General features: G+C 43.2%; 1 protein-coding gene across 3 annotated transcripts in view; it reads right to left on the reverse strand.

The window, feature by feature from the left end:
• The window catches only part of PCYT1B (phosphate cytidylyltransferase 1B, choline), a 114,609-nt gene that overhangs the window by 17,222 nt on the left and 76,490 nt on the right, over positions 1 to 20,897 (reverse strand). For all 3 annotated transcript variants that reach the window (XM_050777372.1, XM_050777371.1, XM_050777373.1), the window contains exons 4-6: positions 14,596 to 14,747; positions 11,794 to 11,872; positions 3,892 to 4,034 (exon numbers count right to left, since the gene is read on the reverse strand). In XM_050777372.1, coding sequence (XP_050633329.1) covers positions 3,892 to 4,034; positions 11,794 to 11,872; positions 14,596 to 14,747 — 374 coding nt within the window. The remainder of the gene's footprint in view (positions 1 to 3,891; positions 4,035 to 11,793; positions 11,873 to 14,595; positions 14,748 to 20,897) is intronic.

The raw sequence follows: 20,897 nt of genomic DNA on the forward strand, positions 1-20,897 counted from the left end.
TTGATGGAAAGGCACATCTCTTGTAAGAAAAGTCATCTGCCATTAATCCATTTGGATATGTAAAGGGAAGTACAACTGGTTTTAATATCGTCTTTCTTTTAAACGTCTCTGAGTTGGATTCACTTATATAAGAGAATAAAAAACACACAGCTGTCTTTTGTTGTGGGTAGATATTGGGCAAATAACCCCATTCAATTTGCTGGGACTTAGACAGAAGTATGAATTGTGTACACAATGACTATTCAGAAGCTGCCTGAGTTCTCTGTTTTACTGGGATATGGTTAAAACAATATTGCTTGAAATAAGTGGGCCATTGACTGGGCCTTAGAACCTATGTGTTATACTAAAATTTCCACTGTAATGATATTTTCCACTACGCTAATTTAACTGTATTGATTTCCTTGGTGGTGATGAAAGCTTTTGTACTGATAGTTTCTCTAGACTCAGATTTTGTTCTTCTTATAGTCTTTCTGCAGCAGTGTCTACTTATGTGCTTGGAAACCATCGTATGCTGGGCAAGTCACATGTCACCTCTAAACCTCAGTTTCCTCATCTGTAAATTGGGGATAATAATCATCCTTACCTTAGGGTTGCTGTGACAATGCATGCAAAGTACTTGGTACAAAGGCCAGCATGTAGTAAATGCTCAGTGTGTGTTGGCTGTTTCATTAGTACTAAGTGGCAGAGGCATTTGTCTGTGTCACCTGATGAGAGCAGTATTAAAACCATGAAAATAACATGAGGCTCTTCCCCCATGAAATCATGATGTTTCTCCTAAAGGGGTAAGGCTTATCGTTTTTCTTTACTTTGTGGGACTGAAGTTCATTTTGTGTTTCAGAATTTTTTATTTATTTATTTATTTTTTTGAGATGGAGTCTCACTCTGTTGCCCAGGCTGGAGTGCAATGTCACAATCTCAGCTCACTGCAACCACTGCCTCCCGGGTTCAAGCAATTCTCGTGCCTCAGCCTCCTGAGTAGCTGGAATAACAGGTACGCACCACCACACCCGGCTAATTTTTTGTATTTTTAGTAGGGACGGGGTTTCACCATGTTGGCCAGGTTGGTCTTGAACTCCTGACCTGAAGTGATCCACTCGCCTCAGCCTCCCAAAGTGCTGGGATTACAGGCATGAGCCACCGTGCCTGGCCTGTGTTTCAGAATTTTTTGAAACACCTGGAATATTGCAAAACTGGATCAAGAGTCCTTGATTTCGACCTTCCAAACCTTCCTGCAGCCTCAGGGTAGGATGTGAGCTATGTGTGTTGCCACTGAGAGATATATGTACACATATACATGCTATGGGAGGTGACTCTGTCTTCCATTACTTACCATGTGACCTTAGGTGAGTTGTTCGATCTCTCTGAGCCTCTGTTTCCTCATCTCTGCATTGGGCATAGTCATCCTACCCACCCTTGTAGTCTCATCATGAGGATTAAATGATATAACCCAAGTAAAACACTTAGATGAGCATATGATGAGCTCTTGGCAAGTGTTAGCTGTTGGCTTTATATCACTCTTCTCCACAGTTCATTCTGCACTGGAAATAGTTACTATATATGGCTCTCAGGGCAGCACAGAATAGCTGAATGAGCACTGGGCTGGGAGTCATGAGACTGGGAAGTTGCTGCTGCCTCTACCTCTCCCTGACCTGAAGGACCTTGGACAGGCTCCCTTTTTGGGCTCAGCATTCCTCATCTCTAAATTGAGGGACTTGGACTGGGTGACTGACTGGCATCAGGTCCCTGTCACCTCTGAGGTTCCGTGATTTGTCTACACGCCCATGCAACACATTAGATTTCATCTCTGAACTGCAGCCAGGTTTGTCGTCACAGGAAGACAGCGAGTGCATCCGAACTGCCTGCACGGTTCCTTGAGCTAAGTGGCTTATCTAAACGCCGTTTAAAGAGAGTGAGCAATAACTTTTGGAAACAGCTTGACATGCTTGGATGGTTGACTGAATTCAATTTGAAAGAACAGACAGTTTAATTTATTGAAATAACCAGGGCTTTATTCTCTATCAGATACTAAATAATCACTTTGACTGAATTATGTTCAGCCACTTGTTCTGGTGCCACTCAAACCTGACATTTTCCAACATTTCCTGACGTTTTGTTGCCCAGCTTATATGAAGTCACAGAGCCTAGACTCTCAACGCTCCCTGCCTTGTGAGGACAATTCATGATCACCAATTCACAATTAATGAGCCCCTCCTATTTTGAAGGTACCAATGATCAATCGTGTGAGCCATGGGATAATTATAGCTGCATGTAATTTTAAGTATCTTGCTTTGAAGATGAATCATCCTTTGAAAATGCGGCGTCTATTTTGGGGGGTTAGAATTCTGTATGTATGGAGGGTTCTTATTTTAATCAAAGATATCGGCACCTCAGAGCCCAGGCGAATACAGTTGTTCAGAATCACTAACATCATCTCCAGCAACTGGGCTGCGCTCTTTGCTTTTTAACAGCTTGTTTTGCTTGTTTTAAAGATTATTTATTATTATTATTATTATATAAAAAATGACATCCTGAGGTAATCTAAGTCACTGTTAATGTTCTTTGTCTACTATAAAGACACATGCACATGTATGCTTGTTGCGGCACTATTCACAATAGCAAAGACTTGGAACCAACCCAAATGCCCATCATCAATGATAGACTGCATAAAGAAAATGTGGCACATATACACCATGGAATACTATGCATCCATAAAAAAGGATGAGTTCATGTCCTTTGCAGGGACATGGATGAAGCTGGAAACCATCATTCTCAGCAAACTAACACAGGAACAGAAAACCAAACACCACATGTTCTCACTCACAAGTGGGAGCTGAACAATGAGAACACATGGACACAGGGAGGGGAACATCACACAGCGGGGCCTGTCAGGGTGTGGGGGGCTAGGGAAGGGATAGCATTAGGAGAAATACCTAATGCAGATGACGGGTTGATGGGTGCAGCAAACTACCATGGCACATGTATACCTATGTAACAAACCTGCATGTTCTGCACATATACGCCAGAACTTAAATATTGTTTTAACAGTTGCTCTATTATTAAACTCACAGCAGCCCTGTGGGAACAATATGGTAGAACTACAAAAGGAAGCCAAAGACTTTAAGCTTTATTTAAGCAGCTGTAATTTCTTTGGACAATGAAAAATGGCCATTAAGGTTTCTAATGAGCATCTGTAAGGCCTTAATCAAATGAAAATTTTAAAACGTTAGAATAAAAAAGTTTCTCTGGGTTTAGCTTTTCATTGCCTCTGCCCTCCTCCCTTTCCTTTCAGCAGAAGATAACTCTTACTTTTACAAGGGGCAGATCTCCCAGAAATCCTTCAATCAAGTCTAAAAGCTCTAAAGAGAGAGTTTGGGGTAAGGAGAGGGAAGCAAGGAAGCACCTTTATAAAATGTGAAGCTCACTACCCGTGTCCTTTGGTTAATTTATGTTACCCCTGTGGACACTGGTTTTGTCACCTGTAAAATGGGGATAATAATACATCATGGGTTATTGTGTGGGTTAAATGAGAAAATAAATACAAAGCATTAAGGACACTGCACAGGCATGGTGGCAAATAAATGCCTGTAATCCTAGCTACTCAGGAGGCTGAGGCAGAAGGATCACTTGAGCCCAGGAGTTCAAGACCAGTCTGGACAATGTAGTGAGACCCTGTCTCAAAAAAAAAAAAAAACCAAGTTAAATCAAACTTAAAATATTATACATAGTGAGACCGCATCTCTACCAAAAAAAAAAAAAAAAAAAAAACAGAGAGAGAGAGAGAGAGAGAACACAGAACACTGCAAAGCACTTAGTAAGTGCTCAACAAACAGCAGCAGTGGTGGTGGTGGTGTGGCATGGTTTTCTTCAGACGGTTTGAGGTGGCATGCTTACATTTATAAAGCTGACATTCAGTTCCTTGGCTGTATACCCTCTCTGGAGGTTACGTCGGGCATAAACATCATAGTCACGAACAATTCTGGTAATGATGTCCGATGTTGAGATGCCTTCTGTTCTCTGTGTTGGAACGAACATCCCTGTTCAAGCATAAAAGAGCGGATAGAGGAAAAATTAAGATCACCTCAGTTGACCCATCTCCTTTAATGGTCCCCCTTTACAGGACAAAGTTGGAGCTCCTGGGTATGCCAATGAAGACTTTATCTCTGGCCTCAAGTGACTCTTCCAGCCTCAGTTCCGTGGAATTCCTCCCTACCTTAAATGCCACATGTTCATCATCCCAGACCTGTTTCCAGGATGTACCATCTACTTGTCTGGCCCCTGCTGTTTAGCCATGCTGAGCCTTTCATTTCTGCCCTGGACACCCCTTCCCTGCTCATATTAACTGCAAAACTCTTCCTCATCCTGCAAAGTCCAGCTTCAAGATTATGCCTCTGGGAAGTCTTTTCTGACATCACCAGGCAGAATCCACAACATTCAGAACCTAACTTATCTTTCATTAACAAAAAATATTGGGCCAGGCATGGTGGCTCATGCCTATAATCCCAGTACCTTGGAAGGCCAAGGCAGGCAGACCATTTGAGTCCAGGAGTTCAAGACTAGCCTGGGCAACATGGCAAAACCCTGTCTTTACAAAAAATACAAAAGTTAGCTGGGTGTGGTGGTGCACGCCTGTGGTCCCAGCTACTTGGGAGACTGAAGTGAGAGGATCACTTGAGTCCAAGGTCAAGGCTGCTGTGAGCAGTGACTGCGCCACTGCACTCTAGCCTGACTCCATCTCAAAACATAATTTAAATATTTGTCTCCACGTAGAAAATGCACATTTTGAAAGCACTGATAGTGCCTTAATTGTCTTTGCACCCCCAGCACCCAGCTCAGCCCCTGTGTCTAGCACATGGAAGGTGTTCAATAAATGCAAATTGAGTGAGAAAGTAAATGAAGACTAAAAACTGAGTCAATGAATTAGATCACAGCAACTCTGCTTCATCCCCAAGGAAGTCTGCTCATGTTATACTGAAAGAAAAGAAGAAAAATTGTACTATTTGTGTCGTCTCTGATCTGAAGGCATGCCTGTAGGGATGGTTAGATGATTTATCTTCCTAAGAACAGTCTACTGTACATGGTAGTTTCACCACTCAAAGGCCCTTTCATCTAGAATATGTGGGGCTCAGTGAAAATAAACAAGCACAGAGGATGCCAAGTTCTAATAGAACTTCCTTAAAGTCTTCAAAGATAAATGTGGGTACATCAACAAATATAGGGCTATAAAGAGGTCACAAATATTAACAAAGACAAGAATCAGGTTTATGCTCACACTTCTGCTGTGAACTGAAATGACATGTTGTTGGCAACTGAGATCTTTCTACCCCATATCATTACAGCCACTCAGTCAGAGGCATCAGGCATGGGACAGTATGATGGACAAAGCCTGGGGACAACGGTACTGGGTTCTTGGTTTGTAGACGTGGGCGAGTCACTCAAACCCTCTGAAGGCAAGTTACTTAACTGTAGCCTCCTCAGCTGAGAAAAAGGTGATTGGACATGATGACCTGGAACGCATCTGTGCCATTTCTTTCTCTCTCACTCCCCATATCCAACCGAGTTCCCAATCTACTTCTTAAATGTTTCCCTAATTCACCCACTTTCCTCCATCCTAAACCAATTCAACACCATCTTGGCCAAAGATCACAGCAAGAACCTCAAAACCAGTCTCCAGCGATGCCATTTTTGTCTGCCTCAACCCATAAAGCAAGTTCTACAGAGCGTTCTTACTAAATGCAAGTCAGAGGTCTGCTCGAAACCCTCCACTGGCTTTGTGCTGTTCTCTGGATTCAGAGTCAAATCCTTAACTTGGCTGTGCAGCAGCTTGCATGGTCTATTCCCTGTGCTTCTCTCCAATTTTATCTCAGACCCTCTCCCCTTCACTCCCTAAACCAAGGCCCCAGTGCTATACAACTGCAGCAGGGGCACTGCTGTTGTATTCTGTGGAGTTGGGCAGTAGGCTGACCCTGCCTCAGCCCAGCCATGCTGGATTTCTTCAGTGTCCTGAAAGGGTTGGCTCCCCTCCCCTCACTCTGCCACAGACACAATCTCTACCTGGTTAACTCTTGGGCATCCACTGGGCTTCAGCTTTAGTGTCACTTCCTCAAGCAAATATCTCAACCCTCAGACTAGGTCTTCTGGTGTGTTGTTCCTTCCCATGGACCACTCCCCTTCCCTCCAAATACAGCAAGATCTTTATAAAATAACTTGTTCAACAACTGTCTTGTTGACTATAAACTACACTAGGGAAGGGATCACGCCTTTCTCATCCTCTTCTACATTCTCAGCACTGGGTGACAAACAGGCACCATAGGAATATTTGTTGAATGAATGACCAGATGAATATTGATCTCTAAGTGCCCTTCCAAATCCAGTTCTCTCTGAATGTTTCCATCTTGCAGCCCCAGTGAAGGTGTCTCTTTGGAGCTTTCTTTTGATGTCATTTGCACGTTTATAGTATCACTAGCAGAGTGGCTCTGCTGATGTTAGACACAAAACAGCCAGTTTCTTATGTTCCATGGTCAGAGGACAGTTGGGGTTTGCCACTAGGCCAAACACTTCTTTTATCACCTTCTAGGAGGGAAGAATCTAACACGGAAAACCAAATGGAAGGCAGAAGATGTAAACATCTACACACATGAACATAAATAGCACCCAAATTGACCCAGCTGTGCAGGAGGCTCTGGTGGGTGGGGGAACCCTGAGACGACATCCCCACCTTTGTGGGATGTCCCCACCTTTGTGGGATGTCCCCATCTTTCAGCAGGCAGATATTTTACCCACACCCCTCCTGCTGAAATAATAAGACAATTCTCTAGTGACTAATGGATTTTAGCAAGTCATGTAAGACATTGATGCCATGAGCTTACCCTTTCTTTGAAGCCAGAAGGTGAAGTCTCTGTGTTTGAGTAACCGAAAGTAGATTTGGCTTAGGGAGAGACTTGCTTTGGCTGGTTGGGAGGTAGGTCTCTGAAAGAAGCCAAGCCCTCTGTTGACATAATGAGATACCCGGCTTCCTTCAAATCCTAATTATTGCTCTGCTAAAAATATTCAGTAATGAGCACGATCAGAGAACCTTTTTTATCATGCTTTTCAGAATTGCAGCATTTGGTTATGGAGCTATTTTAAGAAGCAGCAAAGCACATGTTAATGAAGGAAACTTTCAACAGTAGTAGGCAATATTAGAATGGTGATGAGTAATGTGGACCTTACAGTCTATTTAATTTAAGCTCCATCTTTTTATCCAGCTTTGCTAGAGGATTTTGACACATAGTTCTGATAAGCAGAGCAGAGTGTTGTAAAGCTTAAGTCATGTCCTTGGTATCTCTGGTTTCATTTAAAGAGACTTTTGACTTTCAAAATAAGCCATGATTTTGAGTATGAAAGCCAAATATGGATGCTGAGGCCCTTTCTGAGCATCTTTCTCCCATGATGAATTCTGGCCTTCTCTACCTGGGTCCCAAATAGATCGTTACTGTGATTCTCCCTCCTGCTAAGGAATCAGCAGGCAGATTTGATGGAGCACAAGGAAGGGTCCTTGCACATAGGAAAAGTCACACTGAGTCTTAGCCTGTGCTACTAGGGCAAGTAAAATACTACCTGACTATTCAATTTGGAAAGGGCATTGTGGTGGATTAAAGGTGGCCCAATTCCCTTCCCCTGGAATCTGGGCTGGCCTCAGTGACTTGCTTATACCAAATGAATGTGGCAAAAGTAACTCTGTGTGACTTCCAAGACTAAGTCAGAAGAAGCCTTGTGGCTTCTGTCAAGATTGCTTTCTCTCTGGATATTGCCTCTCAGCTGCCATGCTGTGAGAAGCCCAAGCAACATGAAGAGGCCACCTGTACGCCCCAGTGACAACTGCAACTGAGTTCTGTGATCATAGCCAGCATCTAAGGCCAGCGACATAAATGTACCACCTGGGAGCCCCAGCCCAGTCAAGCCTTCGGATGACCACAGCCCCCACCAACATCTGACAACTGTTTGAGAGACCCCGAGCAAGAACTACCCAGTTAAGCCTCTGCTAAAATCCTGCCCCACAAAATCATGAGTGAAATCAAGAGGCTCTTTTAAGTCACTAACTTTGGGAGTCACTTTCTTATGCAACAATAAGGATGCTGGATTGCTAGAGTTAGAAAAATGTTGGACCTGTTCCTACACCTAAACAACTGGAACTTGACATTTTATTCCCCAAATCAGGAAAGCAACATATTCTTGGCTCACTGACGGCCACTCACCCAGAAAGAAAACCGCCACCAAATGCTTATTCTTATACTCTATAAGGTAGCTAAGGAACTACTGCCCCCAGGAAACACTGATTCAAGAAACACTGGGGATAACTCAGCTGGATGAGAATGCCTGGTCCAGATCTTTGCTACTCTAAGTGAGGCCTATGGACCTACAGCATCTAACAACCTGAGAGCTCACTAGAAATGGGAATCTCTGGCCCCACCAGACCTACTGAATCTGAATCTGAATTTTCACAAAATTCCACAGATGATCTGAGGCATATCTAAGTTTCATAAGCACTGGTCTAAAACAAATCCTTATGGCAATTTTAGGAAAGGAGCAGCTGGCTCACAGCTCAGATCATACAACTTTAAAGAGTATTAATCAGGCCAGGCATGGTGGCTCACACCTATAATCCCAGCACTTTGGGAGGCCGAGGTGGGAGGATCACTTGAGCCCAGGAGTTTGAGACCAGTCTGGGCAACATAGGGAGACTCTACAAAAAATTTTAAAATTATCTGGGCATGGTGGTGTGTGACTGTAGTCCCAGCTACTTGAGAGGCTGAGGTGGGAGGATCGCCTGAGTCCAGGAGGTTGAGGTTGCAGTAAGCTATGATCACACCACTGTACTCCAGCCTGGGTGACAGAGTGAGACCTTGTCTCATAAATTAAGTAAAGTAAGTAAATAAATAAATATTAATCACGCCATGCTATAACCCATCTTGATGTAACTGAGGCATCTGCCAGTTTCTTCTCCAGTTCCAGAGCAGACTTCCAAGTCCAAAGTGTATGAGGTTTCCTTCCTTGGAACTCCTCACAAACAAGATTGAGACTTGAGAATGTCAGACCTCCCATTATCCAATGTTCTTGACTTCTGAAGAAGTCCTTCCTAAGAGGATGGTACAGTCCCCACCACCAGCCCTGCAGGGGATGGCATGGAGCTTTCCAGGCTGGCCCCCAAGGAGTGTGAACCAACAAAAATGCCAGCAGGGAGAATACATACATTCTATGTAACAATCATTTTTCAAACTAGTATCCAATGTTGTTTTCATTTCTAGGGATCATGTCTGTCCTGAGGCCCTGTTCTCATGGACACTGAGACCTTGATGACTTCAGGGGGAGGCAGATGAAGCTGAGAGTACAGGAGACCATGTTCAGCCTTCAACTTCCAAAACAGTCTCTTTTTAAGGCTCATTTAAAAAGAAGAGTTAAGAAAGGCAAGAATTTCACTAGGAAGAGCCAGGCTTTGAGGAGTATAAAAAGGGTATTCTAAATCCCAGAAGTGTCTTTTGAACTATTAAGAACCAGAGGCTGAGTAGACTCAGGGTACAGAATGTTTGACTATAAGCCCTGGAGTGTATGTTAACCCTGGGAAGGCATTAAATTAATTAAGGGGCAGTTTTCTGCTCTCCAGGAAGAAGAAAAGGACCTCTGGGAGTTGAGGGGAGGAGTGCAGAGAGGGATGGTGAGGCAGACAGCAGAAGTGAGGGAACAGAAGTGCGGTCTGTCCCTTGCTCTGACTCAGGTTCAAATCCCAGGGGCAGGGGCAGGGGCAGGGGCAGGGAAGAGACCCCTTTAGAAGGCTCAGTGCAGGGCCACTGGCACCTTGTCAGGAATTTTGGAAGGAAATACTTTTACAGAGGCTAGCATGGCGGGCAGGTCAGACAGGGCGTGACATGGCTTACTCACATTGCCTGGTTTCCCTTGCCCTCTAGTAGATTATGGAGGACGTTTTTTAAGTTTCCTGGGGACTCTCTAGAGGAACATGGAAGGAAGTCCAAGATTTAAGCATGACTGCTGAAATTTAAGCAGTCACGCTCAGCATGACTGCTGGGCAGCACACCTACAGCCCAGGGAAGGGAATCCTGCGACAGAGGCTGTGGTCAGGACAGGCCAAAGCGGGGAGGTGACAGAGTCTCAGAGGTTGCCACAGGGGTCTGGTAGGTGGGGCTGATGGCTGAGCAGGTCTTGAGACCTCACAACTAAAGATCCCCAACCCATGCCAGGCCAGAGTGTTCCAGAAACTTAGATCACCTCAGGAGAAAAAGGCAAAAAGTTTACTCTACACAGTCTAAGTACAAACCTAGAAGAGTCTGAATGATTTCACATGTCAAGTGGTTTTTTTCCCTGTCAGCTGTGGAAATGGGGTTTCCTAGTTAAGTTTAGTTATGGAAACCACTTATGGCCCCCCAGTTGCTCCTTCCCACACAAAAGACCTGATCACAGATTCCCCTGCCTCAGAACAGTATTTGGTTCCATGTAACATCATATGGAAGCAAGCCTCAACCAGCTTGTCCTGCCAGTCTCCATCTCTGCCTCTCACCTCCACACACCCTACACTACATTAACATGTTTATTTTCTCCAGATACGCTGTGCTTCATACAGTTCCACCTTCGAACACGCTGCCCTGGCCTGCTGTACATACTCTGCCACAGGCTGGTTATATTTTGGGTAATTATTTATGTCTTTCTCTGCTCTCTCTCAAGGGTGAGGTCTATGTCTTATTCATTTTCTCTCATACAATTCCTGGCTTATAGATGCACTCAGGGGATTCATATATTAAACAATGACAGCCAAAACCATCCAAAGATGGAACAGGCTGTCTCAGAAGGCAGGGAGCTCCCCATCATGGGAAATGTAAAAGCATCAGTTCTGCCGGGAGCTGGCAATGATGCCAAGAAGGAGATAGGAGCCTGGGTCAGTGACCCTTAGGAGCCCACCCTACCTCAAGAATCTGAAGGTCCATGAGTACCAGGAAAAGGCTATAGTGGCAGCGGGCTGAGTGGGAAATGGTGGGAGCAAGCTGAGTGGAGTCCCATTGGTCCCCAGGAGTGGGGAAGATGGCTCTGATGGCACATGTCAACAATGGCTCTAGTATAATGCAGGGAGCATTAGACTTCTTGAAATCCCTATGCATATGGTAACTCACTATAGTATCTGCACCTGCCAGATAATGGTTTAATGTATGTAGGAAGGTATGCATGGGTGTACCTACAGTGCCTATAGATGAGATGCATGGTAGATAGTAAAACAGCAGAAAATAAGCCAAGCCATTAAAACATTTACCCATTTTCTTTGCCTCTACATGTGGTACCTGATAATATTACTAACATGTGACAGGATGACACTAGAAATATGGCAGGACTAACTTTGGACACAAGGAGTCCAGGTTATTAACTAGCCAGTTATCTATCTTCTTCTGGAAGGAAATTTCTTGGGAGTATCCAGTAATTTCATTGTGAAGACTTAATTATGAATGGGGAAAATGGCTGCCCTTTAAGTAATGAGGTCCTGCATTTTTCGTCTGATGAGCCCGGAAATTAAGCCTCAGACCTAAAGTTGAGCACTTTGGTGCTCAGGTTCATTCCTATATAAATACCTAAATGGTATCTGTGCCATAACTGAGCCTTAGCACATGTTAACAGTGGCTTGTAGAAGCTGTTTGGGGGACATCTAAAGTTGTAACTCCCTGTTTGTATACACTGCAGATGTCCCAGGGCAGATGTCTCTTATTACACCTGATTATTGTGATGTGTTTGACAGGTGAGCAGAGGGGAATGCCTCACCTGCTTCCTTTATGTGCTTGTAAACATCATCAGAGCCAGCAGAGGAATACGGAATGTCATCATGAGCCACAAAATCAATCTGTTGAAGAGAGAGAAGAGTGATGTCACCACTGGGATGGATGTGCATGTCTGCAGATTTGAAGGGGGGAATGGTGACTTCAGAATGCCTTTTCAAAATAAGGCAGTTGTATGTTATATTTATAGTGGAGACCTGAATCCTTGGCTGAAATGTATTTCCAACTATTTTCATTTCTATGAGATAATGGGAACTAGAAGAATAAATGTTTTGGTTTCTCTCCTTTGCTGGTCCCTCTTTCTTGTCCTACCCCAGAGAGTAGGTTTTCTTGGCCTTCTGTCCTTCTGCATCTAAAGTTTATCCTTGAGAGAACCCATTCATTCTTTGAATTTTTATCATCCCTCCTATGATGAGGAATCCAAATCTTCATTTCCTGTCCCATTGATGGCAATGGGCACTCACACTTAGGTCACATTTTATACTGTGAAAAGGAATTTGTCTCTTTCCTCATTCGATCCTCATAACCACCTTGTGAGGTGGGCAGGCCACATGTTACTACTTCAGTTGGGACATAAGGTGCTGAAACTAGAAAATTTGTTAGATTTATCCAAGGCTTAAAGACTGGAGTGGGCTGCCGGCGCACCAGGCCAGGTTTAGTGGGCTGCCGGCACACCAGGCCGGGTGGTCTTAACTCCCACTGCAGCCCTCTCTTTTACCACCTCTTGTTGTCACTTTAAATCATCCTGTCCTGAATTTACTTCACCTTTCTGAAAATGAGTGACCCCTTCCAAAGGCACTTTTATTTTATTCATTTTGGGTCTTGGGGAGACCCAAGCCTTGGAATAAGCCTCTTTTCTCTACTTATTTCACTCACCCTAGGTTCCACTGGGATGTGTGTGTGTGTGTGTGTGTGTGTGTGTGTGTGCGCGCGCGCGCACATGCATATGTAAGTGTGTACCCATCATTTTCTCTCCATTGAGACTACACCAAATCCAGGACCTGGTCACCCAGATTACTGACACCAACTTGTATCTGGCCTTCCTCACTGTAGGCCTCCTCCTCTCCAAGCCATCCTGCTGTCACATGGGGTATCCTCCTTAAACAGGTTGTTTTTTTGTTTTTATTTATTTATTTATTTATTTTCTGGTCATCCTCATGCCTGCTTATCTTTATTCCTGTTTCCTGCAACATCAAGTAAACACTCCTTGCCTAGATTTTAAAACCCTTTATAACAAGTCCTTTAAAATGGGGTTTCACTCTACCTTGAGAGGTAATTTAGAGTAGTAGTAGTTAAATACTTGAGAGGTAGTTTAGAGTAGTATGATTCCCTGCCCCACTACTTGCTAGCTATATAACTCATAAGTTGGGGGAAAGGATTCAATCAGGATTTCTCAAGCTCAGTACTAGTGACATTCGGGACTGGAGAATTCTTTGGTGTCAGGAGTTGTCCTGTGCATTGGCACATGCTTAGCAGCATCCCTAACTTTTACCCACTAGATGCCGGTAGCACCCCTCTAGCTGTGACAACCCCAAATGTCTCAAGACATTGCCAAATGTTCCTCAGGGCAAACTCGCCCCAGTTGAGAATCACTGGATTAAATGATATAATTATGTTAAAATGCTGAAAAATAATTAGTACGGAGTATATCCTCAATAAATGTTTATTATTATTATTAATTCTATTCTTAGCACTCAAACTTAGTTCCTTTTCCTCTCCAGTGTATAATAACAACTTCTCAGGGTAGCTGTGAGATTGAATTCAATTCATATAATGACAAAGCCCTTAGCACAGTGCCGGGCACATGGTAAATACTCAATAAATTACAGCCATCATTATCATTATAAGTATCCCCCATAATGCCTAGCACATGTTGAATATACAATAGATGCTTAGTAAAAATGTGGTAGTGATTACTGGAAGTAAATCATATTGTAGTTTTTCCTTTTTCTTTTTATTCTCACTGGGAAATTGTCTCTTCAGCTATTACTCATGCACATTTATCAGTGTTCTCTATTCTCTTCTGCATCGTGGCTTTAAAAATAGAAAAGAAAATTCTTAGAACAGCTTAATCTTATTTTTTTTTTTGTACTGCTTATAAAAGGAAAGAATAGCTCCTAATGTGGGGCTGGTAGGGAGATACAAAGCACATAATTTGATGCAGATCAAAAGAATCTCTCATGTTTCCAACTAATAAAAATCTTATGTCAGTAGGATTCTCAGGGTCACAAAATCATAGATATAAAGTTCTTTCTTTAAAGGCTGACCTGTGACCTTCTGGATAAGATGTGTGTTCATTTGTTCCATGAAAAAGAATGCCTATGAATCAATAAGCATCAATAATGACGGTGGTGATGGTGGTGACAATGACATTTTTGGAGCTCTTGCTATGGGCCAGCCAGTGTTCTAACTGCTTAACTAAGATTGTCTCTTAGATCTTCAAAACACGCCCACAAGGAAGATACCAACATCATCCCATTTTACAGTTGAGGTAAGCGAGTACAGTGTGGTTAGATATCTTGTTTAAGGTCTCACAACTAGGAAGAGATAGAGGCAGGATTTGGACCTGGGTGGTTTAGCTCCAGGGCCCATACTCAAAGAAGTGAAAGGATACCAGCCCTCGGGCTTGGGCGGAAAAGAAAGGTGCCACATCAAGCAGTTCCACATGACAGTTCCTGAAATTACCTCTTTTAGAAATTGAGAGAGACTTTGGGCTTTCTGTAGTCTTAGCTGCAGAACCAGACTCCCTAATCTTGCTACTTAGAGAATGTGGGAGAATGACAAGTACCTTGTGTTTTTCCAGAAACTCTGGCGTGAGTGTCCAGGGAGCATCTCTGATTACTTCGTCTACGTAGCGACAGTGTCTGAGAGCTTCGTATCTCTCGGCTTCATTCATCACCGTGAAACCTTTGAATTTGTGGGTGAGATCATCACTGCAAACTGAAACAGGCAAATGCATTAAATGCCATTACTCAGCCCAGGACCTGCTCACAGCCACCCTGGTTCAGACAAGGCTTCTTCAGCAGGACAAAAGAAGCATAGCTTTGCTAGGTGCTTGTCATAATTGAACTCAGTTTTTTAAGGGAACAAAGGATTTGGAGAGCAAAGTAAGCTGAAATCCACTGACAATTCAGAATTTCATTTTAGTGCTAATTACATCTGCATTCTCCATGGAGGCTTCTATTAAAATTATTCTCTACACTACCTAATGTGACTTTCATGTCTTTTTATTTTCCTATCCCACTCCTCAGTGAAAATTACCATTCAGAAATAAAATGACCAAATGAACAGACAGAAGTGAGAGAAGGAGAGGAACCAAGAGGCCTGATTTATAGGAGGTTTGAATGGTTTGAACAATTGGTTCCAATTATTTTACTAGATTATTGTATTTTGCAACCCAAGTATGAGACAGACAGACAGACAGACAGACAGACACACACACACACACACACACACACACACAAATACATGTACTTCTGTTTCTGGATTGAGGGCCAGTCACTACACATCAGGCCACTCAATCAAGAGGAGAAAGTCATAAAATCAAAGGTTTGATCTAGTAGAGTTCATCCTTTCCACATCTCTTATCCTTTCTAGATCTCAGGTTCCTGAACCCTCAAATGGGGATATCTTCCACTATCAGCCTTAGAAAACATTTTTTGAGAACTTACAAAAAAAGTGCTTTTAAACAAACTGAACAATAAATACTATTCACTATCCTATCTTTTGGCTGGCCAAGGCAGCTTTCCTAAGATCTCCTATGTGTCAGGAAGAAATACCACTGTGGGTACAGTCCCTGTTTACCAAGATCCCAGTGAGAGCCTTGCAGTGGCCAGTCAAAACTACCTTGACTGATCTTTGCAATGAATTTTTTTTTCTTTAAAGTATTATGTACTTACAATAAATTCACTAATTTTTTTTTGTTGTTGTTCTATCACCCAGGCTGGAGTGCAGTGGCGTGATCTTGGCTCACTGCAACCTCCACCTACCAGGTTCAAGTGATTCTCCTGCTTCAGCCCCCTGAGCAGCTGTGATTACAGGTGTGTGCCACAACACCCAGCTAATTTTTGTATTTTAGTAGAGATGGGTTTTCACCATGTTGGCCAGGCTGGTCTCGAACTCCTGACTGCAAGTGATCCACCGGCCTCAGCCTCCCAAAGTGTTGGGATTACAGGCATGAGGCACTGTCCCCAGCCAATAAATTCACTAACATTAAGTGCACAATATGTGTTTAATTAAAAAAATTAATTGATGCATAATAATTAACATACTTATGGGGTAGACTGTGATGTTTCCATGCATGTATACATTGTATAATAATCTAATCAGGATATTTAGCATATCCATCACCTCATACCTTTATCATTTCTTTGTGGTAAGAACATTCGAAATTCTGTCTTATAGGTGTTTTGAAATATACAATATTGTTAACCATAGTCACCCTAATGTGCAATAGAACACCGGAACTTATTCCGCCTAACTGTAACTTGGTACTCATTGATGAACTTCTCCCTGTCCCCTGTCACCTACCTTCCCCAGCCTCCGGTAACCACTGTTCTACTCTCTATTTCCATGAGATCAACTTCTTTAGATTCCATATATAAGTGGTATTGGTATATAAACACAATGGAATACTATTTAGCTATGAAAAAGAATGAAATCCTGTCATTTATGGCAACATGGATGGATCTGGAGGATATTTCATTAAGTGAAATAAGCCAGACACAGGAAGACAGATACTGCCTAATCTCACAAGATGTGTTTTAAAAACAAAAATATGATCATTTTCTTGGAACAGAATGATGGCCCACAGCCAGAATCAAATCTGGCCACAGAGTAAGCATAGCCAACAGCCACACTCAGCATCCTTGGAAAGCCTTCTGTTGTAGTCCCTTCACATAATCCACACCCAAGCCATCAAGAAAACTGCAGGCTCTGCCTTCAAAGCACTCCCGGAAGCCATGTTTTTCTCAGCACCTCCACTGCTCCCATCCCCGCCCCTTCATCATCTCTCCCAGGGATGACTGCAGTAGCCTCTTAACTGATCTCCTGATTCTGGCATTGCCCACTCCCAACAACTTATTCTCATTGGCCAGAATGAGCCTGTTGAAGCTTGTCAGTCTGTGTCATTCCCAAACTCAGAACCCTTCCCATCTCACTCAGAGTAAAACCGAAGTCCTCCAGTGGCTGACAAGACCCATGCCTCTGCCCACTCCTTGCCTCCCTGACCAGCCTCCTAGTGTCTCCCAGCTCCCTGGCCTTGCAGTTTCTTGAATACTTCTCCTCAGGTCAGGGCCTTACACTATTCCCCAAAACTGGAATAATTGTGCTCCAAATACTCATAGAGCTCACCTCCTCCTCTCCCTCAAGTCTTTCCCCCTATCTTCTTCTTTTTTTTTTTTTTTTTTTTTTGACAGAGCTTTGCTTTTGTTGCCCAGGCTGGAGTGCAACGGCACGATCTCGGCTCACTGCAACCTCCGCCTCCCGGGTTCAAGCAATTCTCCTGCCTCAGTCTCCCAAGTAGCCCCACCCTCTTCTGAATTGTGATCCTCTGCTGCGTTACTTCTCCCCATGACACTTGTCTCATGTAGCTCTGTTATTTAGTTTTATTGTTGGTGTTCCCCTATAAATTCCCCGAGGGCAGGGACTTTTGTTTCATTTTCTGATGTACCATACCTGGCCCCTAGTAGGCTTTTAACGATATTTCTTGAATGAATTAACAAAGCCTGATACATATAGATACTCAACAAATCAACAAATATTTATTATTATTTACAATAATAGATGTATATTTATCTACAGGTTTCTCTCTCTCTCCTTCTTTTTTTTTTTTTTTTTGACACAGAGTCTCCCTCTGTTGCCCAGGCTGGAGTGCAATGGTGCGATCTCAGCTCACTACAACCTTTACCTTCTGGGTTCAAGCAATTCTCCTGCCTCAGCCTCCCGAGTAGCTGGGATTACAGGTGCCTGCCACCACACTTGGCTAATTTTTGTATTTTTAGTAGAGACAGGGTTTCGCCAGGTTGGTCTCGAAGTCCTGACTTCCAGTGATCCACCTGCCTCAACCTCCCAAAATGCTTGGATTACAGGCGTGAGCCACCACGTCTGGCCTACAGGAACATTTCAACAACATACATGCAAATGAGAGACTAATGAGTTTCTAGATATATATATATATACACACACACACACACATATGCCTCTATATCTCCTATACATACTTCCCGAGATGTTTTCTATTGTAGCAGTTTATATTACCAAAACAACATCAACCATAAGTCTGGCTTGAAAACTGCTGAGTATCAGAATCACCCAAGGAACTTGTTAAATACATATAAAGAAACCCAGCCCACTCCCTGAGATTTTGATTCAGTGCGTCTGTAGTGGGGCCCAGATAGCTCTGTCTTTGACAAGCTTCAGAGATGATTCTGATGAATACAACATTTGAAAACCCTGAAGCATATTATAAATAACTTAAGTCAAGAGCTCTACCTGTCTTCGAATCACCCATCATGCCCAGAGGTGGGGGTGGGGGGAAAGGTGGGCAGGAGGTGGCAGGTAGTAGGGCCATAATAGCTACGTATTGATTTACTGACTATATTAGCTCTTGACCCCATAAACAGGAATTCTTTATGGGCCATGCAATATGATTTTAAAACTAATCTAAGACTTTTTGAATGTTCTTTTAGGACTTTATTAAAATACTACCCCAAGAATCATATTGAGCAGAAATGGATTTCAGACTCCATTTTCTATTTTAAACAGCACAAAACTAGGCCACGCCACATCCTCCCCCTTTCTGAATCTCTGCACCTGAGCAATTTGGTATAACTTCTACATGACCGAGATAATGGCCTACTGATAGAGCACAAAGAAAACAAACATCCTGTTTATGCCAATACGGGGTCCTATTTTCCTATCCCAGGAGTGACCTCAAGAAGCAGCTGAACATGCTGACCAGTTATTGTCTAAACATTAATTACGCCCAAAGCAGCACTGTTGTTCTTGAGTCTTGGCAAATGCACTCTGACAACCAGATGGAGAGCTCTGGGCAGCGGTATTCCATGGATGAATTCATTGAGCTATCTGGGAACTCATGCTGCAGCTAACCTATGCTGGCACCTCACTGTGCTCCCACAGGAGAGAAAATACAACATAGGGGTTGAACTTGGGAGCCCAACAGACTCAGGTTCTAATCCCAGCTCTGCTATTACCGAGAAAGTTACTCAAACTCTCTCAGCCTCGGTTGTCTGATCTTTAAAACATGGTGAAGTTTTGAGAATTAAATTTGATCATCTTTATGAGCAGAGAGTAATGCTGAATAATGTTAGCCATTTATGAATAGCAGTAGGAAAATAGGATCATTCATGGATCTATTACTTCAGATTTTGTGTTCTGTCTTTTCCCTGCCCCCTACTCCAAGAAGGTATGAGGGCCCCGTGGCACAGACTCCTTTGTAGGTGCTGTGAACTCAAGTTGCTGGTAGATAGCCTGACTTCCTGGCTGCTGTTTTCCTGAAGCCAGAGCAACTTGGGGGGTATTCTGGAAAGAAGAAGACAATGAGAGACAAGATCTCTCCAAATTGCAGGGAAAGGGCCAAATGTCTATGGATCCCACAAGCAGCAGGTGCCAGTGGCAGGACCTCAGGAGATATGAGAATGTGAGGCCCTAGGCATGGGAGTTCCACCTGGGAACAGACTGCAGGAATCTGACCCGTGATAGGTGCAACGAATCTGCTCCCTTCTAGTAATTATGTGGGCTCAGACAGTGAGGGCAGTGCAAAAATGGCCCTGGGTTGAAGACTGGAGGCCCCTCTCCTGTTTCTGTAAACATGGTGGACACTTGTTTGACTCTGCGGAGGTGAAGAGAGCCCAGCAAAGTCTGAGACTAGGCCAGGCACAGTGGCTCACGTCTGTAATCCCAGCACTTTGGGAGACCGAGGTGGGTGGATCATTTGAGGTCAGGAATTCGAGACCAGCCAGGCCAACATGGTGAAACCCCATCTCTACTAAAAACACAAAAATTAGCCGGGTGGTAGTGGTGCATGCCTGTAATTCCAGCTACTCAGGAGACTGAGGCAGGAGAATTGCTTGAGCCTGGGAGGCGGAGGTTGCAGTGAACCGAGATCACATCACTGCACTTCAGTCTGGGCGAGAGAGTGAGACTCTGTCTCAAAAAAAAAAAGACCGAGACTGAATTTCCTACCAGTCAGGCAAAATGGACTCATAAAGAATATTTAGTTTCAATTAAAATATAATAAAATAAATCCAAGTTTGTGGAGTAATCTTTATGTCTTCTATAGTAGTAGTAGTATGTTTACTGTTGTTATTTTTATTGCCCTCCTGCGAAGCAGAGGTGGCTATTTGGTGACTCTATAAAAATTTTTTAGAGAAAAAAACACTCTAGTATAAATTTTAATTCTTTGGCCTGTTTTTAAATGACACAAACTTGCAAATTAAAGTGGAGGAAAAAAGAGCTTTACAAGTGGAGAGTCTCAATTCACTAAAATAATGCCAACAAGATAAGCTTGCATAGAAGAATTTTCAAATTGTTACTGGCTACATGCTTAAAAAATTAGAAGTGCAGGTATTGGGCTGGGTGCGGTGGCTCATGCCTGTAATCCCAGCACTTTGGGAGGCTGAGGTGGGCAGATCACTTGAAGTAAGTAGTTCGAGACCATCCTGGCCAACATGGTGAAACCCTGTCTCTACTAAAAACAGAAAAATTAACCAGGTGTGGTGGTGCATGCTTGTAATCCTAGTTACTGGGGTGGCTGAGGTGGGAGGATTGCTTGAACCCAGGAGGTAGAGGTTGCAGTGAACCAAGGTCATGTTACTGCACTCCAGCCTGGGCAACAGAGTGAGACTCCATCTCAAAAAAAAAAAAAAAAAAAAAAAAAAAGTGCAGGTGTTATAATCATAGTGCAAAACCACGACAATTGTGGTGTCTTCTACTGCCTAAGGTTGAGAAATAGACTATAGTACATCCAGTTATCACAGTTTCTGGTCCTTTAATAAATGATTTCTGACAAATACCTAGTATTTCTACCAAATACCTGTCCCTATACTTGCCCTGACCAAAGTGGTTTCA

Source organism: Macaca thibetana, chromosome X, assembly GCF_024542745.1.
Source record: "Macaca thibetana thibetana isolate TM-01 chromosome X, ASM2454274v1, whole genome shotgun sequence".
Taxonomy (NCBI): domain Eukaryota; kingdom Metazoa; phylum Chordata; class Mammalia; order Primates; family Cercopithecidae; genus Macaca; species Macaca thibetana.